This window comes from Anser anser (genome assembly GCF_964211835.1).
Source record: "Anser anser genome assembly, chromosome: 16".
In the NCBI taxonomy this organism is placed as follows: Eukaryota; Metazoa; Chordata; class Aves; order Anseriformes; family Anatidae; genus Anser; species Anser anser.
The window spans coordinates 10,234,592-10,261,695 of NC_139737.1; the positions used below are offsets into that span (position 1 = coordinate 10,234,592).

Genomic DNA, 27,104 nt, shown 5'->3' on the forward strand with positions numbered 1-27,104 from the left:
TAGAGATATGAATCCCTGGAAAGGGCATTTTGCATGCTGTATTAACCTTCTGTAACTTAAACCCTGTTATTTCGGAGGAACTTTGCCTGCCTATGCACCAGTTCTCTAGGAATGTAGGAATCCAACAACTGCCACAAAAGCCACTCACATTAGCAGCCTGCTTGTGAATTTTAATTAAACAGGAAATGCCACTCATGCATTGAAATTCAACATCCAGAATATCTCTGCTTTACTCCTTTGATGTTTCCCATCCAGTCTGGGATGAACCTCCACATGTTCTCCTGAGACACTCGGAGGAAAATCGTTCTGGTTTATTTACAGTAGGAAAGCATTTTGTAGCGTCTTTTATCCCGAACCTCTTTACAAACTGTTCACACAGACGACCAGCGCCGGGGGGCTTTGCAGCACTGAGCAGCTCCGGGGCTGTGCACAGTCTGGGTGCACCCAGCAGCGATGCTCAGAGTTCAGGACAGAAAGTGGGAGTCCTGACACACATCAGGGCATAATGGGCAAAATTAAGCTACTGCAGGTCTGATAGTGTTGGCTCCCTTGTCATATTTATCCCTGATCAGTCACAGAAAGATTTGCTGGGATTTTTCTGTATTTCCACAGCAGAAACCATAGACACGAACTGCCTGTATCACTGTAAGTTTCTCATTTGCACGTGGTTTTTAACAAAGAAAGAGTCACTGCTGTTGGGCTGATCCCTCCCACACCCTCAATTTCTCGAATTGCGAAAGTACCGTCAGCCTTAAATCACAGTAGTTCCGCACCTCTGTTATTACCCAGACATTTTCTTAAAACATACAGCAGGGGGCACCCCAGGGTGCTGCTGCTGCCCTCGGCAGCCCCTTGCAGCACCGGCACCACGCGGTGGCTGCGCTGCCACCGCCGGTCGGATGCGCAGGTGTCCCAGCAAGGTGCTCCGCGCCCGCTAAAGTGCTGGGAAGCCTACACTGGGGATGTCAGAACAAGAAAATTGTAGACCCTGAGCTCTGTGGAGACAGGAGCCTGCCAAGCCTGGCCATTCCATGGTGCGCTGGGCCACGAGCCCCAGGTGACCAGCCGGGGGAGGTCCCCTGGAGCACCCCAGGGACACGCAGCGCATGCATCCTGCTCACCGGCTCGCCAGCCTCCCTCTTCTTCTTCACTTCCTCAGTTTTCCTTAAGAATCTCCCTGTCACTGACAGCTGTAGTTTACGCGCTCAGATGAACGCAGACCTTGAAGTACTCTAGCAGAGCCTGGCCGCAAGATGTCACAGTTGCTTCATGGAGCTGGCGCAGCCCTGCTTGTGTCCTGCACCCCAGCCCATGCACGTCTGTATGGAGGTGTACAAACACACACGTGTTCCCTCACAGTCTTCTTCTTCTTTTTTTTTTTCTCTTTTTTTTTTCTTTTTTCTTTACTTTTTTTTTTTTTACTATATATATTATACTTAAATTTTGTTTATGTATTTATTTATTTATTTTTAATGCATAGCAAGCCTGTTCATTTTGCCCTGGGAAAAGTTAGGCAACTATGGTTCCAGCTCATTTACTGACTACTGGTTCAGTGTACATAACATTTTGGCCCTCCCTCAGGCCCCAGCCCACAGGGAACGATTTGGAGCCAAGTGGAGGCTTTTTGGCCAGGTTTGCCTAGGCATACAAACACTTGCTGCTGCCTAGAGCCACTGGTCAAACACAGCTTCCCTGTAGCCTTCTGCTCCCCTTTGCTGTATGAGTGCAATCCTCCCTGGGTGAAATCGTCACCCTGCTGCTGGCTAGGATGAGGCAGCTGATTTCCCAAGAGAGGACAGTGACACCCCAGTCCCCATGTGATGCTTGTTCCATCCTGGTCACTCCGTATGGTACTGACTCATGTCTCTCGGCCATGTGTCATCACACCGAGATTCCTCTGCACTAAGAGCCAAGGAGGTGCAAAGCCCAGGCAGCACTGGAGTGGGGTCACTCCTGGACTCTCTGTACCAGCTTTGCGCTCTCACATCAGGAATTGCCAGCATTTGCTTACCTGAATTGCCTTAAAAAATGCCTTTTTTTTGAGTCCTGGCTCCCTGGTGCCAACTTCATTGTTTTCCTACCGTGGGTCGCCCAGCGGCTGCCTTCAGCATCCTCTCTGAGAGCGACAAGGCACCGGAGCATGGAGAGCTTACGGGCAGGGCTGGGGCACATCTCTGCTGCTGGGTACGTAGTGCTTCCCTCTGCTTCCCTCTGTCCTGCATTTTTCCACTGAAAAACCTCCAGTAAATGGATTAGCCAGGCTTGCCAGGCAAAATTTTCCTTCCATCTCTCCTGCCAGGCTGAGGGAGATGGGACCAGCCTGGTGGGGTCTAATGCTGGGGAGGGGGTTGCAAACTATGGTGGGAGAATCCTTCTCCCCACCAGGTTTTCTGGTCTCTGGAGAGTCATTCCTCCTCTGAGGCCTGAGAAACGATATTTCTTCCCAAACATTTGTTTTCATTAGACATTTAAATAGCTCTATGGGACATTTCATCCTGTCTGCAATGGCCAAATTCTTATCCTTGGAGATTTCCTCTGGCACTGAACATCAGTGTGAAACTGTTTTCTCTGATCAGCTCAGTATTTGTCACCCTTAAACTTGCTGCCTTTTGTCTGCTCTCCTATTAAGAAGCAGGGAGAGCAGAAACTCCCACTCCACCTCCTCCAATCCATTGAACTCCTTTTAATTACAAGGCTAACTAATCATTTCCACAGCAGCCAGGCACCTCCTCTTTGCTTTTCTTCCCCAAGCATCCTCTAAATAACCACCAGAGCTGCTCTTAGCCACGGCCAGAGCTCAGCCCTCCGAGTGGCTTTATGATGATTTTTATAGAATAATATAATGCTTTCCTCTGCTGATGTTAGAGGTGGAGCTGTTGTGTTGTAATTGGCATTTCAAGAAGTGCCTTGAACTTTCCTGGCCTTCATGGCTTCAGGGAAGACCTCGCTGCCAACAGCTCGGGTCGGCAGAGAGGCAGAGCGAGAACGGAGGCACTCAGAGAGGGAGGTCACAAAGCCCCCTCATTAGTGCCTCTCTATTTCCTCTGCTAACACCCCGCCCCTTGCTCTTTGCACAGGTTGAGTGTCTGCGCCTATTGTGAAGCCTTTCTGTTCCCAAGTGTGAGCAGGACGGCGGCAGATCTATGGTGCATTTACTCCAAGCCGGTCCCCGCAGGTGGCAGGGAGCTGCGGGCCCTGTTCCTGCAGTGCTCCTGCCTCGCCGCCGTGGTCGGAGGCCTCTTCTACAACTGGCTCTTTGCTTCCCTGGAGTACTCCTGGCACCTCGCTGTGGCGATGGCTGTCTCCTTCAGCCTGCTCCTCCTCCTGACCCTGTTCCTGGTGCACCCTGCCCGCTGTGTCTTCAGCATGATCATGCCCACGTTGGGCACCAAGCAAGGTCGGAAGCTCCTCTTGTCAACCTGCGTCATGATCGTGGCGGTTAACGTGACCCCGAACATCGTGAGCAACATTAAAACCATTCTGGAGGTCATCAAGTGCATCTGCAAGAATTCCTCCGAGAGCCTGTTGAACTCGACTGCTCTGCTGGGGACGGCTTCCTGGGAGTTCGGGGAGGAAATCCAAGCAGCCGGTAATTCCATTAATATTTGGAGGCCTATGAACGGGCATTTTAGGTTTTCACTGCTTCGCAACAGCACCCTGATTAACCAGCAGATGCACCTGGCTGGTGAGAAAGTCAGGAGGGACTTTTTGGCTGTGGAAGAACTGGTCAAAGACTCCATACGAGTGGGCAACAAACTGGTCGCTGGCTTTTCCGTGCTCTACCTCTGCTTTGAGTCTGCGTGGTATTTGAAAAATTACCTCACCAACCTCCGCTTTGACAATTTTTACATCACCAAGAAGCTGGAGCGTTTAGCCATGGACAGAAAAGCTGCTCACCTGCTGGGGGGCTCATCCAAAAACCTCATTCGGCCCACGGGCCTGAAGATGTCCCGGGAAGAAGTGCTGCTGTGCCTGGTGCAGGCCCTGCGCCTCGCCGTGGCCCTGACGCTGATGCTGGTGGTGGTGGCGATGGACCATGTCGCCTTCAGCGTGGCGGACACAGCTGTGAGGAAGGTGGCTCAGTTCTCTGTGGTGCCCGTCATTCTCAACGTCAAATACAGTGTGAGTGCCGGGCCCCCTCCTGCTCAGGACGTGATTCTCTATCAGCTTCTCTGCCCCTCTAACCAAGCCCTGCTCGGAGCTGCGTTTCTGCTCAGTGTTCAGGAGGGATGGAGGGAGGAGGGGGCTCGAGATTGCTGCTGCTGAAAAGGAAAAGTCATGGAGAAGTGTCGGCTATGGTGGGCAAAAGTCTCCTGCACCATGTCTGTGCATGGGGGGAAGGCACATCGCTCGGCTTCCCTCTGTGGGGTACCTGCTGTGTACTACATCATGGGAGGTGCCGGCGGGGACAGCCACCTCTGGGGGACTACATGCTGCTTGCTTCCCTCCCCAGCATCCAGCTGGACAAGCAACATAAGGCTTGGGTGTGTGGGGAGGTGCAAAACCAGGCACAGCCTCAATGTCTCCTTCCAGTGCAGCACATACCTAAATAGCAGCACATATCAGCTCCCAGTCACAGCTTTTTAGCTCAGATTCCTGCTTACAGTAAAACAATCAGTGCTTAGAAACACACCCTAATATTCAAATGTGCAGATACTGGTACCCTCTGGATTATATTTCTCTGTGAAATCCATTTCTCTCTCTCTCTTTCACATGGAGCATCCCATCACGATCGCTGTAGCAGCGGGTGAAGATGACAGGACTGGGTCTCACCGTGCCAAGCGCTCAGCACCCTTGCCAGCTGCAGTTATTCTCACTCAGCCTGAGGCATATATGCCTTCAGTACCCCCATCTCACTGCACCCAAACAAGCTGTAAGGGTGACTGCACACCTCCAGGCTGATATTTCTGTAGTAACCAGTTGGGTTTGTTTCATTCATGCCCCGTTTAACCTTTTACTCTTTTTATTCCAGGCTAAAATACAGCTCCTGCCCTTTTTCCCGAGTCTGCTTCAGCTTCCTGACAAAGGATCGACCCTGCGGGACTTTGAGAAGAGTTACCACCACGACCTGACCTTCAGCTCTGCCCGCTGCAGCATCAGCCCCCCGCTGCCCCCCAACCCCTCTGTGCTGCTTGTCATGGGGCTGCTCTTCTGCATCATCTACGCCACCGTGTTTCTGGAAACCTACGCACGGCGCCTGTGCAGGAAAATCGCTGCCTCCTTCTTCGAGAGCCGGGAGGAGGAGCGAGCACTTTACCTCTACAGCAAGCTGTCCAGGAAGCACGCGGAGGAGCAAAGCTGCCCGAAAAACTGAGGCCTCTTTGGGAAACACGGGGAAACACATGGAGACCTTGTGGCAGTGGCTGGGTGCAGGCTTCTGCAAAGGGATCACCCAATTCATTTTTTTTAGAGTTGGAGAAGTGGTTTGAATCCAGGAAAAATATTTGGGGAAAAAAAAGAGAGAGAAAGAGAAAAGCCAAATGTTAATATTTAATATTACTTTAAGAAAAAACGGGCTAAACTTACTAGTCTTTTTTTTTTTTTTTTTTTTTCCTGGAGTCAGCTCTTCCAGGAACAGTGGAAAAAAGACCTGATATAGCTCATATGACTGGGAAGATGTTGGCAGAATTAGGCAATGTTTACGGGGAAATATGTGGGAGTCAGGGTGGGGGAAGAGCTTCCTTACCTCCCCCCGACCCTGCTGGAGGAAATGCACACTTCCTCTCTGAAGTTATCCCTCCAGGCAGCAAGAAGGAAAACCCATTTGAGATGATTAATTGTTGAGGAGTTTTTCTTTCACATTTCATGCACAGAGATCTGGGTAGGTGGGATAATTATTAGCCTTTAGAAGATAGTTTATTCACACACACACACACAAAAGTTGTTAGCCTGTTGACATGCATAGAGGACCCACACGACCACAAGATGCACCTCCTGGGCATGGGTAGGGGTGGAAATCAGTGCGTGAGGACTTGCAGAAATCACTTCACCAGGCCTCTCCAAAATGACAGATAAAATAGTTGAAGGACCTCAGAAGAGGACGAGACCAGTCAACAAAAGGTCAGTTCAGGCCGACGTGCAGGAGGACTTCACAAGCAGGAGGCTGAAACCTGACAGCTGAGCCCGTGCTTGGTGGGGAACAGAAAGGGGCAGGACGTGGAAGGCTGGACTTGCCTAAAGCAGTAGCTAGTTTCATATGCTGGGCTGCTTCAAACTCTGAAAGGATGGTATTGAATCTAATATGCCAAAATTCATCACTGGATCCACATCTGAGACATCACTTCTGAAAGAGAGGCAGATCAGAAGCTGTGTAAGGGCAACAGCCAGGAGGACAGGGAGCTAAACCAGCGCCAGGTTAAAAACAAAGCAACTTCGCAGCTTCATTTCTTCAAAGTATCTCTATTATTTTCCTCTCGTCTCCCATTAGAGTTTTCATTAGGGTAATTATTTGACATAATGCACCTCAATGAGATTAAATTACAGAAGTGAAGTGGCAGCTGCAAATACAAAAAATTCTCTCAGCTTCTGAGATGCTTGAAACAAAGTAGGTCTGGATTATTTTTAAAGCATCTATCTAACAAAACTCTGGTGTATTTATCTCCCCAGGTTTCTTAATTCCCTGCCGTTATAATTATTAATCTAAGCACCTTTCTGCCTCTGCAGCTGCCAGAGTGCTTTATCATGAGGTTTCTCTAGCAAACACTCCGTAATGTTCTGTTTGGGGAAGGAGAAAGATTTCCACGTGCCCATTGAGTAGCCAAAATTACCTGGAGCCAAGGGTTAAAGAGCTGCAAGGAGACCAGGGGAACCCTTCATTTGGCAAGCCAGCAGCACATGGCCTTCCAATAAGCATGTCTTTTAAAGCAATTTTCCCCGAGAAGACTCATCTTTTTGGCAAGAAACATACAGGAGTCCTTCACAGCAATATTTCATCACCCTTTTAGCATTCATTACTTTTTGGCCAGTAGCATTTGGGGAACTCCCCTGAGCAATGTCCAGGTCCAGCGATGGGTCCTTCAGGTTCAGGTGGGCGTTTGGAGCAGAGAAGACCCCAGAGCTGGACTCCAAGGACTAAGGGACCACCCGGAGTGTCCCACTGCACCCTTTGCACTGGTGCTGCCCTTCACTGCTGTGGAGGACTCCTGAAACATCCATTTTCAGCCTGAAATTTCCTCTTTGCTAGGAAAAAACTGACCCCAGTTCAGCTCAGTTCTCCCTTCTCTTCTGCAGAGCTTCCTGCAGCTCCCCTTAAATTTTAACCACTAAAGACTAATTCTGGAAACTTTGCGCTTCCAGACAGTAAAGTTCAGCGTCAGAGAAGCCTTGATTAGGGTAATTACATCAGCTTGAAAAGATAATAATCAGCGAGGCACTGCTGCTCTGCCCGTGCTCCCGGAGTCACAGCCGTCATACACCTTCCCGAGGCAGAGACATGCTGTCTTCTCTATTCTGCAGGTGGGTTTGGAGGGACTGAGGAGATTTTATAGGTTTTTTTGGTGCACATCACACCATTTTCTGTGGTTGCAGTGATGGGAGCTGTGTGCAGTAGAGCTCACCTTGCCCGGTGGCACCCAGGGGCCAGTTCTCCTGCCCTGTTTTGTGCCTCTGCCACAGGAGGCAGTTGTGGCCTCGCACACAGGTTTCAGCTTCAGCAGACACGTAGAAGCCAGCAAGGGGAGAATTTGGGCTTGGAAGGAGCATCAGAGGCAATCAATGGCCTTTTCTCATGGCAATGCTGGGGTTTGTTCACTGGAAAGGAGGGCAATAAATGCGATGAGTTACACCGTGCAGTGCCGTGAATTGTCCTCACGTTAGTGTCAGAAGTGTGGTTTGTTTTTTTTTTCTGATGTAGGAAGAAAAGTCACTTTAATAACTTCTGGTTATTTTAGAGATGAAACATATTGGTGTTAAATAAGTGTATGCTGAAGGCTGATAGAATTAAATATCTTTGCGAAACAAACGCACCTGAGGCTGTCATTGTTGGGGTCAGTGGCACCACCCCAATGCACATCACACGGAGCCAACTGATGGAGCTGTTCTGAGAAGGAAAGGGATGTTGAAAGCTGGCTCTGTGTCACTGTGCCACTAACCCTGCTTGCTGATGAGAAACTAAACCAGAAGCTGGGGTGAATGTGATTTCCCCGCACCTTACCCGTTGCCCAGCATCACCCCAGAGCGGCGCAGGCACCATGGGGACATCCCAGGGGCTGGTGGGGGCTGCATCCTGTGCTGGCTGTGTCCTAGAAGGAACCTTCAGGTTTGAGTTTAGGAAGCAAATGTTTAAGGAAAACATTTAGGAAACTTGTTCAGGCTTTCTTTGGAGAGGATCAGCCATATTTCTGAGGCTTGCTTTACTCCTCGTTGAAAATGGATTTGCCGTTTCTTTGGGAAAGGGAATACAGAAAAGAAACAGACTGCACCCACGCTGCAGCTCCCTTGCTGCCCCCGCGGGCTCTGCAGGGCAGGATTTCATCACTTCTGGAAGCTGGGGAGCTGAGAAGTTGAAAGTTCAGGGCCGGGCCCTGGCAGGCGCTGAGGGCAGAGGCAGGGCTGCGGGGCTCTGCAGGGGCCCGTGGGCAGCTGGCGATGGGGCCAAATCCCCTTTTTAACACCCCTGTTGCTCATTAATGCCAGTGCCAGCCCAAATCTTTGCTGATGCCAAACGTGGGCATGTTCTCCTGTTTTCTCCCTTGCACTTGTAGAGGTTTGCAATTTCTTACCAACCTAAATAAAGGTGTTAATTACACGAGAGAAAGGCCCACGGATTGCACTTTCCTCCACCAGTGTGGTCAGCCCAGGGGATGGAAAGATCCTCAGGTATGGGACAGGATCTGCCCTGAAGCTCCTGTTACCCTTGGGATTTTGTGGTATATTTTTGTGGATTTTCACCTTAAACAAGTGCAAGTGTAGATAACATATACGCTAAGTCCCTGCTTCTGGCTGGCTGGCTGGGGAAATGAATGGCCTTAATATTGAGCAGCAAATGTGAACTGTCCAGCCAAGGCAGTGCTCTGGGAAATATTTCATTCAGAGCCACAAACCTACATCCACCGGAGCAGAAAACCAACCAACCAACCACCTCTCTCCAGAAATATGTCCCGAGTTTTGATCAAAGTCCATTTGTAATGTGTTTATCCCATTTATAGCATTTGCACTGTAACAGCAATGAAGAAGTAATGGTTACGTACATCAGCTTTTAGAAAAGGCAATATAAATAAACACAAAAGCAAATAAAAGCTATTTCACAGCATGGTGCATGCTCTGCCCAGCTCGCCATGCCACTTCGTGCCCGAGCAGGTGTAGGGGCAGAACTGCCCCCAGTGCCACCAGTACCACTCATCCCAGTAATGCTGCCGGTGTCGAGGACACTCCTCCAAACCCTACGGAGAGCTGGTGATGGGGAGAGCCCCTTTCAGACAGGGTTTTTGTGCCGTTCCTGCAAGGACAGCCTGCCCCGGGGCCTTGGCTGGGCTGCAAGGTGCTGCTGCCAAAACAAGAGGGATGGAAAAGAGAGGAGGCGTCATCTTTAGAGGCAAGAGGTGGTAAACAAACCGCTAAGTGCAAAGGTTGCCAGAGGCTGATTTGTTGCAGAAGAGATGTCAGCACTGTGCTGTCCTGAACCGATGCCCAGTACTGTTAAAAACTGACTGCTTCCTGCCTTGGGGCTGAAAGTTTAAATTCATAACACCCCCAGAAGAACTGCAGGTGCTCCCTGCTGCTTCTCTGCTGCATGTGCTAGCCTGGAGGGGGGCATGGACATGCACTAACCTGCCTCAGCAGAGACACCAGGTGCCATCTGGATGCTGTGGGGTGTCTGGCATCTGTGCAGGGTGGCAGATGTGGTCCATGACCGTCAGCACCCATAGCTGAACACCAGGCAGAGCATCCCATCACCCCTGAAAAGATACCAGGTAATTATCTGGGAGTGACTGCCAGATGTGAAGCGAATCGGGGGCATTTGGAACCTCGTTCTTTTGAGCAAATTCTTTTAGAGGCTAATTATTTTTTCCAAGGGGGAACTAAAATGTGTTGAAGCGAGTTGGAGACGTGAGACAGCTGCGGAGAGGCGAGGGGTGATTTGCAATGCACAGGAAGAGTTTTCCTCATCCTGGTTCTCTTGAACGCAGATCGGTTCACAGTTTCACTCTGAACTCGATGCTTCATGTTTTTCAACTGCAAATTTCCACATCAGTGGTTCATAACAAGCCCTCAGCCCACAAGAACTGAAGCAGAAGAGGAAGAAGCAGTGCTGGTTTTCCCAGAAGGCTGCTGACTGCCACCGTGTCCGGACAGAGGCCCATATTCCAGGCACCTTCCAAAGCCCCTGGATTTCCCAAACTCTACGCATCACCGATTTCCAAAGATGCTGGGAGGTTTGACAACCAGGTCCCTTTTCAGGCTCTCAGAGAAGCGTGATTCCAGCAGCTGCTGCAGTGCCATAACCCTGCGGTTCAAAGGGAACATGAGGTGCTGTGGCTCATGGACTAAATGGGGGTGAAATCGAATCAGGGGCAATCCTCTGTGCTTGGGCACCCCAGCACCTCACAGTGCTTCCAGAAAGTGCTTCTGGGTTTCTTTGCAGATGAGCAACAGAGGAAATGAAATCACTGGCAGAAATGTTTTCAACCAAAGTTGGAAGAAAGTACCACATTTCCACACATTTCTTTTTTATACGCAGTCCCAGCCTGCAATTCCTCACCCCACTTGAAATAGCTGGTGAGATGCGCCTTTATGTCTGAGAAGGGTGAGAAAACAAGTCTGTAAATTCATTTTCCACAGAGATTATGAAAAAAAAAAAAAGTCATCTAAGCCAGCAAAAAGTCACACCTGAAACATGGTGAGAGATCTTGGGGGGCAGAGAAGGGCGGTAAGCAGGGGGCAGGACTGGGCAGGAAGGGGCTGCGCTGCCAGCTCCTTTCCTTGTGTGCCCCCCACGGCCCAGCCAGAAATTGTCTTGGACAGGGGGAGACCCAGGGCTTTGATGGCAATTTGTCCTTCGAAGCAGGCTGAGAAACCGAAATGGCCAAGTTCAAAGGCTGAATGCTTCCTCTTGCGTCAGTCAGAAATCTGTCACGAGTGTTTGGACAATAAAGCACCAGGGAAAAAAAGGTTGCGTGGGTTAGGGGAAGGGCCGGGCTGGGCTGGGCTGGGTGCAGGCCATGTGCTGCTGCTGAGTGCCGCGTCCTGTGCCCAACACCGCAGACAAAGGGGAGGGAAGGGAGAGCAGGGTCCAGGGGCTTAAACAAAGGGCTGGGTTGCAGGCTAGGTTTCATTTTCAGCGCTGCTGCTGGTCAGCTGAGAGGTCTGATGGGTTTGAAAGGTCTCAAATCCCAATGAAAAGCAGAGGGAGTCAAAGACATGGCTACCCTGCAAGTCCCCATCCCCTCAGAGGTGAATTTAAGTTTTGCAGGGAAATGCAGAGAGTAGAATACTGATGCCTGGGAGGATTTCTCTGTGCCTCTTTCAGTGTCTCTTTCCAAACCACCACCGGGAGCTTTCATTGTGGTGAAATTACGCTTGGAAGAGGCGCACCCTGTTCAGCACCCTTCCCCTCCCCTCTGTTTGCAATAGCTGTCGTTTTCAGTAACAGGAAAATCACAATAACAGCTCAGAGTTCAACAGCAGCTTCAGGAAAAACAGGCACCAGGGACTTTGTATGAGGCTGTTGCATCTGTGCTAAAGCCTCTCCTGAGTACCGAGGCGTGCAAACCCTGGGATTGTGTGAGCACACACACACACGCCCTCACTCCTCCTTCCTACAGACGTGCGGTAGGATTAATCTCACCGTTCCTCATTTACCTCCTGACACATGCTGCTCCACAGCTGGGAGGATTTATTCACACTGGAGAAGGGTCAAAGCAGATGGGAGCAACAGCGGGACCAAGGGGGCAACTTCAGTGAGGGATATAATGTATTAAGGCTCTGCAAATAACCCAGGGTAAAGCAACCGGGACGCTGCAAACAGAATAACCAAGCTGCACTCCTGCCAGAGGAAAGTGATGCTGCTGATAATTTTGATTAGGACTGATAATTGTGGTGGTGCCTCGTGCCTGCCATTCCCACACCTCGCCAAATGGTGGGTGCTGGGTGCCAGTGGGTCAGTGGCACCCAGGGGTGCTGGAGCTCCCTCTGAGCAAGGTATCGCAGCATTACGGGCTGCTGGCTGCAGAAAGTATCACGGAACAGCTGTAATTGTAGTGCATCTGTTAACAAAGAAGGGGAAAAAAGTAGAACTGAATGCACCACGAGAAGACCTCTGAGGGCAGGGACCTGCTGCTGCCTCCCCAGCCTGGGGCTGATGCACAGATGTGAGGTCCTGGGGCAGGAGTCAGAAGGGAAGAAATGGAAAAGGAAGGAGAGAGAATTTGTCCTCCCTAACTGAGCCAAAGGTGAATGAAATGTCGGAGTGTGTGTGTGTAAGAAAGAGAGAGAAAAAAAAAAAACAAACACCTACAGGGATAGCACTCTGTGGAGCCAACTGGAGGCATAATAAATCCTAGAGGAAAGGGGAAAATACTGCTTCTCCCAGTAAGGCAGAGCTTGGGGACAGACTGCTGCTGGCAGGGAGAGGAGCATGGGGCCGAGCCATTATGTGGCGTTTCATCCACACCAGGACTGAACCACCCAGGCTTGGAAATGTGCCTGTGAAGTCCCAGACCTGAATCACCCAGCATCAGAAAGATCCCTCACATTTTGGCGATGCGCTTCAGTGTCTGGGATTAGCGGGGTGGCTGTGCTGCTAACTGCAATGCAATCTAATTGAAAAGCGAGCTTTTCCCCTTGCCCTTCCCTCCGCTGCACAGGTTAGAGTACCGTTAACACTTTATCTTTCTAATCGCAGTTGCTCTTTCAATGTGAAAATGTATTTCTGAGAGACTGTGGAGACGTCAGGAGCAAGCAGGGAGCTGACAGCAAGTTGTGGCTGCTGCTGTGTTAGCTGACTGTCGGGGAAATGCTGCATCCCCCAGGCTGACCAGCTAGAAACCAGATATCCCAGCCCGACCGCCAGAAGAGCCCGGATCCCCCAGCCCAGGGGTGGGTAAGCCTTTCCCCAAGTGGCACCGACATGCGTCTTTGGGATGGGGTGGCGGCAGGAGAAATAATTCGAGGAGGTTGCTACCTGGGTTGAATGACCCCCAGGGAAGGGGAAAGCACCCTCTGCCCCATCCCAAGGGAAACAGGCAAGGCATCGCCCTGGTCCCATCCTCCTGAGGATGAGGGAGGAAGGAAGGACTCCTCATCCTCCCCTCTCCTTCCTCAGAGGTGTCAGTGCCTGCGGCTGGGCTCCGAGTCCAGGCACCCACACTCCTGTGTCCTGCAGCCCCCTGCCAGGAGGTGCCGGGCCACTGCCCCAGGGGTCTCCAGCCTGCCACCGCCCCCCTACCTGGGCTGCTTCCTCCTCCTCCTCCTCCTCCTCCTCGGCTCAGCGGTGCGCTAGGACCCGGCAGGATCAGGTGCACGGGGGGGCTCCGGGGGGTCCTGGGGGCTGGGGGGGTCCAGGGGACTGGGGTGGTCCGGGGGGCTGAGGGGGCTGAGGGGGCTGGGGGCTTCCTGGCTGGGGGGGGGGGGGGGGGGAAGCGGGTTGCAGCAAGATTTGGGGTGAATTCTGGAGCAAAAGGGGAGGGAAGAAGAAAGGGGCGGGCAGGGGGGGCCGGGGGGTGCTCACCACCCCCCTCGCGGCAGGGCTGCGCCGGGGAGGGTGTTCGGGGCGCGCAGGAGCCGCGCAGCACCCATGGAGAACGGCTCGGCCAGCCCGGGAGCCGTCCCGGACGGCAGCGGCAACCAAACCCTGGGCAGGATGCCCCGGCAGCCCCTGGAGCTGCAGGTGGTCACCATCCTGCTGGTGCTGCTCATCTGCGGCGTGGGCATCGCCGGCAACGTGATGGTGGTGCTGGTGGTGCTGCGCACCAAGCACATGGTGACCCCCACCAACTGCTACCTGGTGAGCCTGGCGGTGGCCGACCTCATCGTGCTGCTGGCGGCCGGGCTGCCCAACATCTCGGACGTGGTGGCTTCCTGGGTGTACGGCTACGCCGGCTGCCTCTGCATCACCTACCTGCAGTACCTGGGCATCAACATCTCCGCCTGGTCCATCACCGCCTTCACGGTGGAGCGCTACATCGCCATCTGCCACGCCATCAAAGCGCAGCTCCTCTGCACCGTGAGCCGTGCCAAGCGCATCGTCTCCTCGCTCTGGCTCTTCACCTCCGTCTATTGCCTCATGTGGTTCTTCCTGGTGGACACCACCCAGGTCACCTTCTCGGATGGGGCGCAAGTCACCTGTGGGTACCGGGTCTCCAGAAGCCTTTACATGCCCATTTACTTCTTGGATTTCGCCGTCTTCTACGTCATCCCGTTGGGACTGGCGACTGTCCTCTACGGCCTCATCGCCCGCATCCTCTTCATGAGCCCCCTGCCTTCCACCCCGCAGCACCCCTGCCTGGGCTCCACGCACCAGGGAGGCTCCCTCAAGCTCTCCTGCCGGGGCAACAGGGGGGCCCTGAGCTCCCGCAAGCAGGTAGGGCCCCCCCCCACAGCTGGGCTGCTGGGGCTCAGTGCTTTGAAGGGTTTTGGGGGGGTGGATTCTGGCAGGGAGAGGGGTGACCCAGTATTTTGCTTCCCTTTGTGAGGTGGAGCTGAGAGGGTGTGCTTGCTGCACAGGAGGCACCCCAAAGGCCAGCTGGGGTCTGGCAGCAGATGGGCTCCCCCCCCCCCTGCTTGGGCTGGCCTCCATGGAGCTCCAGCATCACTTGGGAGAGGCAAGAGCGCAGGGTTTTGCCTGGATGATTAATTCCTAATTGCCTCCCCAGGGAGGGGGTGTACCAGGACACATTATGGACTCAGCTCCCAGGCAGAGTTCCGGGCAGGTGACCTCAGATTTGGAAAGCAAAGGGAAGGGAAAGCCAGCAGGACACAGGACCCCCATCCTCTGAGCCAGCCCTGGCTGCAGCCCCCAGCTCCCTGCAGCTGGGGGAGGCACCTCAGTGTCCCAGAGGTACAGTGTTCCTCTCAGTGACTCCTCTGTCATCCAGCTGCTTGCTTGCTCTCCATCTCCTCGCCTTGTTCCTCCTCTCTCTGTCCACAAGCACAGTTACTGTCTCTCACCCAGCTCCTGGGACAGGGCAGTATCTGGTCACGGGAATCCTGCTGGCTGGCTCTGCGCAGGAGAGCGTCCTGCTCAAGCCTCAAACTTTGACACATGGTCTGCTTTAAAGATAAGGGCTGAAGCCTGGGGTCTGGCTTAAGCCTCTCCTGCTGTTTGTGAGCAAGCAGGACCTGATTTCCAGCCAGCCTTAAATTAGTTTCAGCCAGTCTTAAAAATATCATTTATCCAACTCGTTCCCTGACTGGCACAGGAACTTCCACCACCCAGGAGAGACGATTCAGAGTCACAGAGGGAAGCAAGCAGCTCAGAGAATAAGTATTATTTCTTTATGAGCTTTTAAGTTTTTTTTTAGTTCAGCTTTTTCTCCCTTTTTCTCCATCCCAGAAAGGTTTAAAGCAAGCACCAACATCTGTAAAAGCACCGGGCTGCTCTCCCAGTTGCTGGTGCAGGGTTTTTCCGCAGCAAGTTCCCCAGTGACTACAGGACAGCACCTACAGGTGCACGGCCAAGGAGCAAAAACCTCTCCTACCACATCTGCACAGGCTGTGCCATGGGCTGAGCACCGCACACAGAGTGCTCCAGCCTCATTAGGACGAGTGCCCGAGGCTGTCAGTCCCCAGGGGCTGGATGAAGGCACTCCAACCCCTGGAAACATCCTGTGCTCTTTCCACCTTTACACCGGCAGTTTTCTTGAGGTCTTCATTAGCTCCTGAAATATCTTAGCAAAAACTGCCCCTGGCTGGCCTTCCATCTCAGAGCTGGGCTCATCAGGAATAAAGATGTCACCGAGGTTTTAAATTGTCAGAAGTGTTGAACTTGTTTTGAAAGTGGGAGTCTCTCTATCTCTATTCACAACCAACACCTACCTCCCTATACAGGTATGTGTGTGTAGTGCTATGATCACCATCGTCAATATTCTCACTCTATAGGGAGCTCTGTGATGATTTGTGGAATTAGCAACAAATCACCCAGCTTTTCTCTAACAGAAGCTGCTGTGAGTCTCCTGAACCCAGGAAAGCAGTAGCTCTGCTATTTGTAGTGGAAAACTGCAAAAGCCACATTGTAAATCTGTTCGATCCTCACCTCCTACCTTGCAGAGATACAAGGGTATCAGTGCGTTTGACTGTAACTATCATGTTTGGGAGAATTTGCTTCCCCCTCACTGGACTTTGGAGGCTTCAGGGAGGTATCGACCATGCTCCCAGTTCAGAGCATACTTCTAATATTCATGGCAGCAAGAAATAAAGGAGAATCCTGGATCCAAGCTGCTCATAAGCTATTCGTGAAGCACAAATAGAAGCTAAAATACTGGCAGGCAAGGCGACTCCAAACTTCTGTTTCTGAGCAGTTTTGTTTCATGGGGCTTCCAGCCACGTTCTGGTTACTGCTTCCCTCTGACCACACCACAGCACTTTGAGGCAGCCTGTGCTGAGACAGCAAAGGAGAAAGAAAACCCAGCTGGGCCACACGGTTAGGTCACCTGTCAGGTGGATGCCTTGCTGCTCCCCAGAGGTGGTTGTGATACAAACCCTGGTCCAGTGATCTCCATAATCATCTTTCCCTAGATGGTTATGACACAGGACACGGTCACTTCATTTTATATATAATCATAAGAAATTTATACAGCTGTCCAGTAAGACTGTGCACCAAAGCCAAGTGAAACCACACCGATATTTTGATGAGAGCTTTGGGCAGCATGAAGAGGAGTGCTCTGAGCATAACGAACCTGCGTCCTGCCAGAGCATCTCCCCCAGTGCTGCCGGGAACCCAGCCGGAGCACTGTATCCCGATGCTATGGCTGCAGTGAGTCACGGCTCTGCATCTAGTTACAAGGGAAAAAACAACCGATCAACCAGGCAGGGAGGAAGGAGGTCTCCTGGGAGCCCCGCGGGGTCAGCACAGAACTCTGCCTTGAAGCTGTCTTCCTGCATGGGGACAGCAGGGACCACACGAGTGACGTTTGCAGGAGCCGCTGCAGCGTGCGGGAGGAGAGCAGGGCACATCACCGAGCCGGGTCTAGTCTGAGGCTGAAGGCAGCTGGATGAATTTTGTCCAGCAGAGCTGGCAGATAGAGATACAGGATGGGAGAAGCAGCGAGCAGAGAGGAGAGCATTTCTGGGGGTGCTACGGCCCCGCAGCACCCCCAGCCTGGAACCAGGAGAGTCCCCCCAGGTCAGCTTTAGCAGGTGGGTGCCAGCCCTTGTGGCTGTAGGGAAGAGCCTGTAGATGGGAAATGAGGCACAGAAGGGACCAGAATGGCCTTCTCTGGGCCAGGTTCACCTCTGTGACCTGCTCCTGAGGAAGTCAGTGGCAAAAAGCCCCCGTGCAATGGTCCAGAAGTCTAGACACCGGTGTCCTGGGTCTTCTTCACCAGAAGAAAGATGTCCTCTCTGATTTTCTGATAGCGATGGCAACACTGCCTCAAAACCAGGGGGAACTGTGGAAAGAAGAAACGCAGCGGTATCTCAAATCATCCCACTGGACACTGCTTTGCAATCGCTGGTGAGCAGCTCGCAGTGGTTTTCTTTGCTCATTAATTACCCGTGGCCAGGGCGGAAAGGCCTGCTGGGCTACGACACGCACCTCTCACACTCTCCAGAGAGGTGCTGACAGCCCTTGAAAATGTCACCAGGAATTTCCAGGGGGGCCCTTGGTGATGGGTCCTGTCCCGAGCATCGGCCGTGAGGACACAGCACCAGAAAGTGCTCCAGCAAGAGATGCTGGCGGGTCTCCAAGCTGGAAGGGCGATGAGGAGGCTGTGAAAGCAGTACGTGAGCTACCAGCGGGGAAGATTAAAGTGAGGGTGCACCTCCGAGCACGGATTTCACCCGCTAGGGACCACTAGAGGGAGCGGGATTCCTAAAAAAAAGATGCTGCAGCTCAAGACGGTGGTGCTTGGACAGGGAAACCTGGCACCGGCTGGGAGAAGCAGCAGTGGCCTGGGGGACGTGGGCTGAAAGCCTCGTCCTCCTTCTAGCCACAGCCCCTTTGGGGCTGCTGCGTGCACACCCAACGCACGGCACAGTGGCTGTGAGACTTTGAGACTTCATGGAGAAGTTTTCTCCCTGGCTGGTGATTTCCTGAAGGATGCTTTGAGGCAACAATAAGGATCTGTCTTTTTTGGGGGGTGCAGCTGCTTTATTGGGCCATGACTCAAGACTTCTCCAGATAGGGATAAATGAACTCACATTCTCCCACGCTCTCCCCAGGGCTGATTAATTTCATTTCTCACTTGGGCACCAGAAGAAAGCTCAGTGCACCTAAAGGATGCTGCTGTTACTCTCCCAGGAAAGCCAAAGTGAGGAAAAGCATGGAGAGGGGTTTCAGCTGTGCATGGAGATGATGTTGGAGGTTTCTTTCCCTGTGATAGCGATGTGAGAGCGACTTTGGGATAGACCACTGGGATTTAAGCAGAAGAGCCATCCTGCACCATATACAGCCTTAGTAACACTGCACCCAGGAGAACCTGGGCTGTACGGACAGTTGGCTTTATGAGGCCAATTTCATCTTGCAGCAAGCTCGCGGCAGGGCTTCCATCTCACCTTGCAGCCTGGGTGCAGCATCCTTGGTGAGCACCGAGGCCATTTAGCGAGAGTAGGCAATAAATCCTTGTGGTGCTGGTTCCTAAGCGGGTTTCCTCTCCCAGGACAACGACAACTTTTCCACAGGGAAAGCCACTGTAGGACGTGGAGCAGGAAGCACAGGTCTTTTCGTGACAGCACTTGTGTGGTCTCATGCGGTCTGGATGGAGGTGTAGGGAGGTTGTCGGGCACTGTGACATTTCCGTAACAACCAGCCGAAAAGCAGGGGCAGCTCTGGCTAAAAGCAGATGAATCACAAATTCTTTCCCACGCCAAACTTTGTTTGGTCTCGGCAAGGACTGCAGCCGACTTACTTGTCAGCCTAGGATGCACTCCCTCTGGCTTTGTCACGGTGAGGCAGAGTCCAGCTCCCTCTTTACAAACATCGTGGCTTCCTGAGCAAACAGAATTACATCAGTCAAGAGGTCAGAGATGTTTCGGCCTCACAAGCCAGCATGTGAGCAGGACTAATTCGTTAGCTTTAAAGGAGACGTTTCATCGTGCAGAAAGCTCTTGGCCAGAAGTGGCACCTGACAGAGAGCAGAGCTAAGTGGACACAAGTTTGGAGATTTATTCTCTACAGCGGACACCTTGGCACCTCGGAAACGGAGACAACCCCTGTGCTGAGCAAGGAGTGTCTGTGCTTCAGTGCCCACCTGCAGAGGTGTGCTATTTAAGTTTTCCAGGATGCATTTTGCAGCGATCCTGCTGCAGTAGGACTACTGAAGCTGACGGAAAGGCTCCCTCCAGCCTTGTCCCAGGGACATCCCTTTAGCAAGGACCCTTCCAGGCAGGACATGGACATGGTTGGTCTCTGCATGGGATGGTGAAGCACAGCCTGCCCTCGTCTCCCAGGACGAGTGGTCTGAATAAACTGCTCAGTGGGGGGGATTAAATTCTGAATGAAATTGTACTTAGGATCACTTGAGTTGAGTTGTTTGCATTTTGCTGTAGGGTTCAGCTTTTATCACATTTTTGTTAAAATCAACTTCATTCACGTTCTCAGGGTATTAACCTCAGCTGCATCAAAAATATGGCAAAGCCTTTCTGTGTCTATTTGCTGTAAAGATATTTGGAAAGAGAAGTAGAGAGCATGGGTCCCATCCACGTGCGCTGCTCCTCAGGCAGAAAGCCTTCCTTCCTGGGCTCCCGTGGTACCGGGAGCTCTCTGTCCCAGAGCAATGCAGTCTCACAGCCGGCGGGAGGATGCTCCTCCGTCCCCTGGTGAGGAGGGGTCGAGCCCATATTGCCCTGCCAGGCTCGGGGCAGACAGTGGCTCTGTGTTCGGGACAATTGCTACAAAGCACATTGTCACCCAGCAGCCTCATCCTAGCAGCTTGAAACCAAAAGCTTGTGGGATGGATCCAGCCACACTTGTGAAAGGCACTGGAAAGCTCTGAAGCTTCTCTCTTTAAAATCCCTTCTGTCTTCCCCCAAGGCAGCAGTGAGCACGCTGCAGTCTTAGCAACAGCCCAGGCACTCACAGCATCACGGCGAGGTCTGATTCTGGGAAGTGTCCTCACATTCCTGTTAAACCACACACAGCAAAACACTTCTACTCTGGCCTCAGCTTGACAATGGATCCTTTCTTGTAGGAAAAGTTTTGTTGCCACTGCCAACCGCCTCTGATTTCTACACAAAACATTACAGGAAGGCATCACTGCTTGTAACTAAGTTAAAAAAGAAAAAAAAACTCCAAGAAAAGCTGAAAGACCGAGTGTGATCCAAGTACTTATTTCCTTATAGAGGAGTCATTGCACAATCCCCTTTTTGACATTTGAAACACCGCCGCCTTAATATGCGGGCGGCATCAGTGTTTACTCATACTTTCCTCCTTGGGGACGCATGTATTCTGTAAGCACTTGTGGGAGGATGATTGTCACCTACCCGAAATAGCTGTCAAAATTATTAGGATCATTGCAGTTTCAGTACAAAAACACATTTTCTTAAGCAAGCCTGAGTTGAGCTGAGGGCAATTACTGCTCGCTCCTGCATTCTCAGTATCTTCTTGTTCCTAATACATTAATGTAGTTCTTCCCTAGTGTGCTGCAAATTAAAATAACCCATACTGATTAGCTGAGCAGCTCCCCTATCAGCACAAGTCAGGAATTTGTGTAGGACTCCAGGCACTGCTCCCAGTGCTGCTCTGTACCAGGAGCCTGTCCCTGGGAGCACAGCAGGAGTAACAAACCAGAAGATCCCAGACAGGGAGTTGAGACTCACCCCTGGCACCTAAAAAAACTTAGGATCCCACTTTGGCACAAGTTAATTTCCTCGCTGATTTAATGTTATGAGCAATTTTCATACCTGTTTTCTGGTACAGAAATTCCCACGGTTATTTCCCACTCATTTCCAGGCTGATGGATGCTTGTGCTGAAATTTCCAAGTCTCTTGAGTGGTAGGTGAAAGCCTGTCATTTAAAGGTTGTATTTATGCAATATTATTTCATGAACAAAACAGATTCAGCGAGGAATAGACAGTCTCATGGTTTGTGAGCCTATTTTAAATCCTAAAGGAGAGATACGTGTGATATTATGAATTACCTGTCTGCGCAGTTAGAGGTGGGAAGGTTCTGCTGGAGCTTCAGCACCATTTGCCTATTTCTCTTTTTGTCTATTCCCTCTAACAAGGTGACCAAAATGCTGGCAGTGGTGGTGGTGCTCTTCGCCCTCCTGTGGATGCCTTACCGCACGCTGGTGGTGGTGAACTCCTTCATGGACCCGCCGTATCTGAACATCTGGTTCCTGCTCTTCTGCCGGACATGCATCTACCTGAACAGCGCCATCAACCCCATCATCTACAACCTCATGTCCCAGAAATTCAGGGCTGCCTTCAGGAAGCTCTGGGAGTGCGAGCAGAAGAGCGCCGAGAACCCTGTGCTGCACAGCGCCCCGGTGTACTACAGCGTCACGAAGGACTGCTCTCACGGCAGCTCGGATCTCCTCACCGAACAAGAAGAGCTGAACAGCCTCCCAGCACCTCCAAGGAAAAGCAGGCCTGCCAAATAAATACCAGGACCCTGAAACAACGCAGGAGCTATGTGGCTGCACGCACCGTGCTGGGAAAGCGCCAACAGAAATCGCTTGGCATTGCGGCAAGCTTGAGTTAATACCTCTCCAGGGCATTTAACAAAACAGATTCTTAGAGGCGAATTAATTTGCTTTTCCTTAATGCTAATTTATTCTTTTTTGTTGAAGTGTTAGGCGCAGGTCAATGCTTAGCATCTTTAAAGAATCTGTAGTTAAATATAGCAGCTCAACACCGTTCTGTGTTACGTGCAAGTGCAGCTGTTTGTTGAGTTGGGCCAGAGCGCTGGAAGGAAATGCAGGAAGGGAAGGGCACTCAATGGAGAAAAAAACACTGGAGCAGGTTTCTTAGGGGGTGAGGATCCCCTTCCCAAAGGCAGGTGCCTGTAAGATAGACACCCATGTAAGCTGCTCCTCTGGAGCATTGTCAGAGATAATGGGGACGTCTGGGCACTTCCAAGAAGCAGCTCCTCCCTTCTCAGGGTAGTGGTCTGAGGAAGGAGAGGAGATGAATATCTCCCTAGATGTGACCCTTCCTCTCCGTGACTCTAAAGAGACCAGTCTGACTCTCTCAGATGGAGATTCGTGAATTATGCATGGCTGAAGCTGGGCGTCAGGGACCTCACCCCATGCTCCCGGAGATATGGCTGTGCTGGTAGCACGTAAACCCAAGGTCCAGGCCAGTTGGATTTGTTACAGAAAAAATGATCAAATTAATCATCTGTGTTCCTTAAGGTAATAGTAGTACTTCCAACAGTGTGGCCTGAATTTCTTTTGAATAATCTTACCTTTCCTGTCTAAATTCCTGCAGTTGCTTTGGCTGGATAGCCTTTGGTAGCCTCATCCTGTAAGCCCTGGCGTGGTGTAGCTGCATACCATCAAGCAGCACTTCGTCCCAGCTACAGCTGCGTTTCAATGGCAGGTGAAACAATTCTCTTATTTCCTGAGAATAATTCATAAAAGTCTGTAAAGTGTTTTGTGATAAGTGGCATTGCCTATAAGGCATTAATAACACTCGCTGCTGCTGTCATCTAGTAAGCGAAGTGGATATTCATAACCTGACACATTCAAGAAACCAGCCCAAGAACGTTTGCCCCAGACTCACAAGAGACTATCTGGACTGGGAGTAAAACATAAGAGATTACAGATGAGCCAAATGCCAAGGCTCTTGCCAAATAAAATAAGAGTCAGCCACCAATAACCCTGAAGTGACTGTAAACAATTCTTCTTTGAGCAGCCAATTCAGCCTCAGCACCCAACACTGCTTTACAGCAACCCAGAGCGTTAAATCACAGGCTTACATCTTACTTGGGAAAAGATCCGTGAGATATTTTTAAGAGCACAAGACTTTAAGTAACTGTTCTGTGTCTATGGAAAATAACTTCCCTGGGCGAGCCAGAACAAGACCTCACTTCCCACCAATGTGCACGGAAGCGTTCAGGATCTATTTCATTTTGGTATAGGGTGGCTTTGCATGTACGGTTGTTATATTGTGGATTATTAAACTGCCCGCTTTGCTCCAGAATAACTGTAGGATAAGGAGAGAGAACACTGGTTTTGCAGATATTTATGAAATAGTGTTTGTTTGGAATTTATGGATTCATGTAATTTTGTGCTCTTTTGCATATATTGGGACTTCAGGAGCAAAGTTCCTCTTTGTTACTCTTAAGAAAGCTTTGCAAAGAAATCTGGGAGTTGCTTCTTGAAAAGAAGGGAAATACTTTTTCTACAGCGCAAGAGAAGCATTCTACTTACCAAAAGAAATTAGGAAGTGAAAAAATCTGCTGGTGATAATCTTTTCTCTAGTAGAGAGATTTTTTTCCCATTAGAACAAGTTCTTTCCATAGCAGCTCAGAAAGAAAAAAAAAAAAAAAAAAGGCAAAAGCATCTGCAGACAAAAAAAACCAAACCGGTAAGCACAGAAGCACCTCAATATAACACCCAGGTAATGCAGCCACACGGGATGGGGATTTAGGATTAAAATCAGGGTTTAGGATTAGGGCACTTCTGAGGCAAGGGACAGGCACTTGGGCAGCCTGTATCTCTGGCACCACAAGGAACAGCTCAACACAAGCATCCCAGCAAACTCTTTTCTGTCTTCCCCATCACATTTCCATTTTTTACTGCTCCCTTTAATGCATTTTTTTTTTCCTTCCCAGACAGTGACAGTTTGAAAGCACTATTCTCCTAATTAAATTTTAGCCCCGGGCCAACAGCTAATTGATGGTTCTGAAGTTTTTGTTCAACATACTTGAGATTCAATTAAAAAAAGACCTGCTCTCTTCTCCCCTTTCTGCCCTTATCTGCCAAGTACTGCATGATCCTTTGTTACTTCTTGAGAAGTAATTGGCAGATAAATTCTCCCAGCACCACGAGACCTCCAGTAAAGGCACTGGAGCGTTAAACTCAGTAGATGAGGAATGAGCTCCTGCCCCTTCTCCCTGCGCTTATGCTGAAGCATTGGGAGGGTTTGGGAGGGTTTTAGGTGGAGGAAGGTCAGCACTCAGCTTGCTAAGGAGATGCTGGTTGAGAAGACAGACAGACACATGCTGTTAGGAAAGAAGTTGCCAGCAGAAAGGAATTACAAGGAATAACTGCTGCTGGAGGCTTCAGCTGATGGCTCCCGGAGGGATTAGGCTGGAGGGAGTCTGGAGCTAGCAGCTGAAGCAGTTTTGTACCAGCAGCAGCAAAGCCACAAACCTGCAGAGGTGGATCAGCCCTGAGGGAGCTGGGGCAGCACCTGCTGGGACCGAGGTTCTGTTGATGGTTGAACTGGGCTGTCCCCACAGGCAGCCAAAGTCACCAGCACAGCCCGCTCCTTTGTGTATCAATGCAAAGTACTCTGGACTTGGAAACCCCAGAGATAGGTGGCTCTGATTTGGAAAGAACCAACCTCCCCTCCCTTCTCCTTTCTCCAAAAGGCACTCGGTCACCTTTACGCCTCTGCCTGCTTGCTCCTTCTGCTCCCTGATCCCTCTGCCGCCTGCCTGCTGCACACCCAGGAGGGCAGGACACCCCTGCAGCCAGCACTGAACCGAGACAGGAGCCAAATCCCAGTCACTGCAGGGTGAGGGCTCACGAGCATTTTTTCCTTTGTGCAAGTAGTATCTAACAAGGAAAGTGAAAACAGGAGGATGAAAATCTGTCCTGGCCTTTATCTGGTTGGAGGAGGACAGACTTCAATGCTTTCCCTCTCTAAAAAATCCTAGTTTAGGTGAAATGAAAAGATCACAAACATTCTGAAGCTCAGCCCTTCCAGGATCGCTGCTAGAGTCCCCCCAGCCTGGGCATCCCCATGGGGCTCCATCCCCTCTGGCAGGGTGGGGCTGAGCGGACCCACACCATGGAGACCACAACGACCCCCAGGGCCAGACAGGGGTCAAAGATGCCAGGGTTGCCCATGGAAAACAACCCCTGGTGTGCAACAGGGCAGGGAGCTCCTCCTGGGCACGGTGGTGAGAAGAGAGAAATCGATGTTATTTCTTCATCGGCGCTGGCCCCGCAGGGACCTTTGGGAGCTCGCATTCCAGCAGTTCCCTGAAGTGCTCTCCGCTCCTCAGTGCGTGTCATTTCTCAGGGCGAGGTCTCAGCAGACAAGCCGGCCGTCTCCAGGAACTGTGGCCGTGGTGCCACGTTTGGTGGTGCTGGGTCTGTGCAGCCGCACAGTGCTCGGCTGGAACTGCGGGAGGAGCAGCTGGGAGCGCGGGAGGCGTTCCTGCTGGCTCAGCCAGGAGCAGCAGCACGGCGTGGCAAGCCCTGGCGTGGCAGAGAGAAGGAACCACTGACACTTCAGGGGTCCAACATTCTCCACAGACCCCTAGTCACTGGGACTTCCCTCCTCTGGGTATCCAGGGTCTGAGCAAAGCCTCAATTCCTTACAAGAAATCCGACAGCTCCCTTCAAACTTGAGCATACCTTGCACCCTGAGCCCCCCCAGCTCACAAAGCCTGAAGCAGCGTGCTGCCCTCAGTGCTTAGTCACTGCCACCAGCACGAGCGCAGGCTGCACATTTATGAATGTCCCCAAACAGATCCTAAAAATCACTCCTAAATAATTTACCGCATTGAAGCTGCTCCTTAATTTGATCTAACCTGTTAGCTTCTTAATTAAAGCTTGCTGTTTCTAAATCCTGCCCTTGCAGTGCTTACTGACCTGGTAAAATGCCAGCGGCTTGCTTTGAATGGAGATGGTCTGGTGGCAGGAGAGGGGTGCTCGGCTCTGCCACGCTCACGGGTGCTGCGGAGCCACCAGGTGGGAGCACGTGTGTGTGTGCTGAGGGGAGGATGGAGGAGAGAAGTGGCTCAGGGGAGGTGGGAGGTTTACGGGCTGGAAAACCCCACGGTGGCTGAAACTTCACCAGAGGCTTCCAGTGACGGAGACACCACATCCAGCACCTTACCTGGCTCTGGCTGACCCCAGCGCAGTGCTTGTGGCCAGAGCAGTCACCTCCACGGGGCTAGCAGCAGGGTCCTCAGCAAGGACTATTTACTACTGCAAAACACCAGAATTTAAGTAAGTTACTGAAATAAGCACCTGCCAGGTTGCCTTCTTACATCACCTCTAGGTTTGCCTGGTGGGAGGGGTGCTTTCAGCAGGGTAATTGGGCATCCACAGCTGATGGTATCAGAAGAGAGCGTGGCCGTGCTGGGGGCTCTTTGGGACAGCCTCTGCCTCCTGGTTCCTGCCAGCACCTTGGGGGCCAGCCCCAGGCTGTGCTGGGGAGCAACCCGCAAAGAACCCGTGGCTCCCTCCAAAAAGGGAGGGAAAATGGAGCAGAAGGAGACACGGCACCATGATGCAACCAGAGCTGGCTACAAGAGCCTGGCTCTGCTCTTTGGTACAGCCCTGCAAGGAGTAAAGAGCATGTTAGTAAAACCAAAATAGCAGTACCTTTAAACTAGTGACAGCTCACCACGGAACATGCTGAGCAACTGCTTACATTTTTTAGAGGCACAAGCGAGGGTGGACCACACATCAAGGAATGAATTAAAGACGGCCCCTTTTCAATCTGCTCTGGCCCCTGGCTGCTTCTTTGAACTAATTAGTTCAAGCAAGCTCCAATTAAGGAGCTGCTAATAAGGCTTGGGGGGATAGTGCTACAGCAATATTGGTGTAATCACTCCGAAGTTATTTGTTTGTTTTGCAAAGTGTATTTCACAAGCCCTCTGGAGGGCTCCTTGGCTCTCGGAGCTGTCTCCTCTCTGCTCGCCCACAGGATGCTGTTCAGCGCTCCTTAAAGCAAAGCATCCATTTCGGGGAGCGTGCTGTGATTCACAGCTGATCAAAGCCTGCCAGTCCCACAGGAGTGATCCTAGTTGATTCTATTTACTCAAATATCCCCAGCTTACCAGTCTTTGCAAGCACCAGCCCTGTAGGACGAGCACTACCTGG

At 51.4% G+C, this 27,104-nt stretch overlaps 2 protein-coding genes and 1 long non-coding RNA gene across 4 annotated transcripts; 2 read left to right on the plus strand and 1 right to left on the minus strand.

The window, feature by feature from the left end:
- The first annotated feature begins 1,851 nt into the window (after positions 1-1,851).
- Positions 1,852-7,778, plus strand: OCSTAMP (osteoclast stimulatory transmembrane protein). The gene is made up of 3 exons (XM_083802230.1): positions 1,852-2,184; positions 3,078-4,122; positions 4,973-7,778. The coding sequence occupies exons 1-3, from the start codon at positions 2,141-2,143 to the stop codon at positions 5,312-5,314; spliced, it is 1,431 nt and encodes a 476-aa protein (XP_083658356.1). The 5' UTR covers positions 1,852-2,140; the 3' UTR covers positions 5,315-7,778.
- A 4,241-nt stretch (positions 7,779-12,019) lies between these two features.
- LOC310882867 (thyrotropin-releasing hormone receptor-like) lies at positions 12,020-22,223 on the plus strand. Of its 2 annotated transcripts, XM_083802233.1 has the most exons (3): positions 12,020-13,454; positions 13,684-14,518; positions 21,318-22,223. In XM_083802233.1, exons 2-3 carry the CDS (start codon positions 13,733-13,735, stop codon positions 21,693-21,695), a joined length of 1,164 nt encoding a protein of 387 aa, XP_083658359.1. In that variant the 5' UTR covers positions 12,020-13,454; positions 13,684-13,732; the 3' UTR covers positions 21,696-22,223. The 2 variants fall into 2 exon arrangements, with proteins under 2 accessions (XP_083658359.1, XP_083658358.1); XM_083802232.1 differs by lacking the exon at positions 12,020-13,454 and having other exon boundaries at positions 13,610-14,518.
- Positions 22,224-24,067: 1,844 nt separating this feature from the next.
- Positions 24,068-26,574, minus strand: LOC310882872. The gene is made up of 3 exons (XR_014573207.1): positions 26,113-26,574; positions 25,866-25,985; positions 24,068-25,469 (listed from the first exon to the last, which is right to left on the minus strand). It is a non-coding gene; the product is annotated as an uncharacterized lncRNA (long non-coding RNA).
- Between the last annotated feature and the right edge of the window lie 530 nt (positions 26,575-27,104).

Coding starts and splice junctions, on each gene's coding strand:
- OCSTAMP (XM_083802230.1), top strand. CDS start 2,141: ATGGAGAGCTTACGGGCAGGGCTGGGGCACATCTCTGCTGCTGG. Junction 2,185..3,077: donor GGGCACATCTCTGCTGCTGG/GTACGTAGTGCT, acceptor CTCTTTGCACAG/GTTGAGTGTCTGCGCCTATT. Junction 4,123..4,972: donor TTCTCAACGTCAAATACAGT/GTGAGTGCCGGG, acceptor TTTTTATTCCAG/GCTAAAATACAGCTCCTGCC.
- LOC310882867 (XM_083802233.1), top strand. CDS start 13,733: ATGGAGAACGGCTCGGCCAGCCCGGGAGCCGTCCCGGACGGCAGCGGC. Junction 14,519..21,317: donor CCCTGAGCTCCCGCAAGCAG/GTAGGGCCCCCC, acceptor CCCTCTAACAAG/GTGACCAAAATGCTGGCAGT.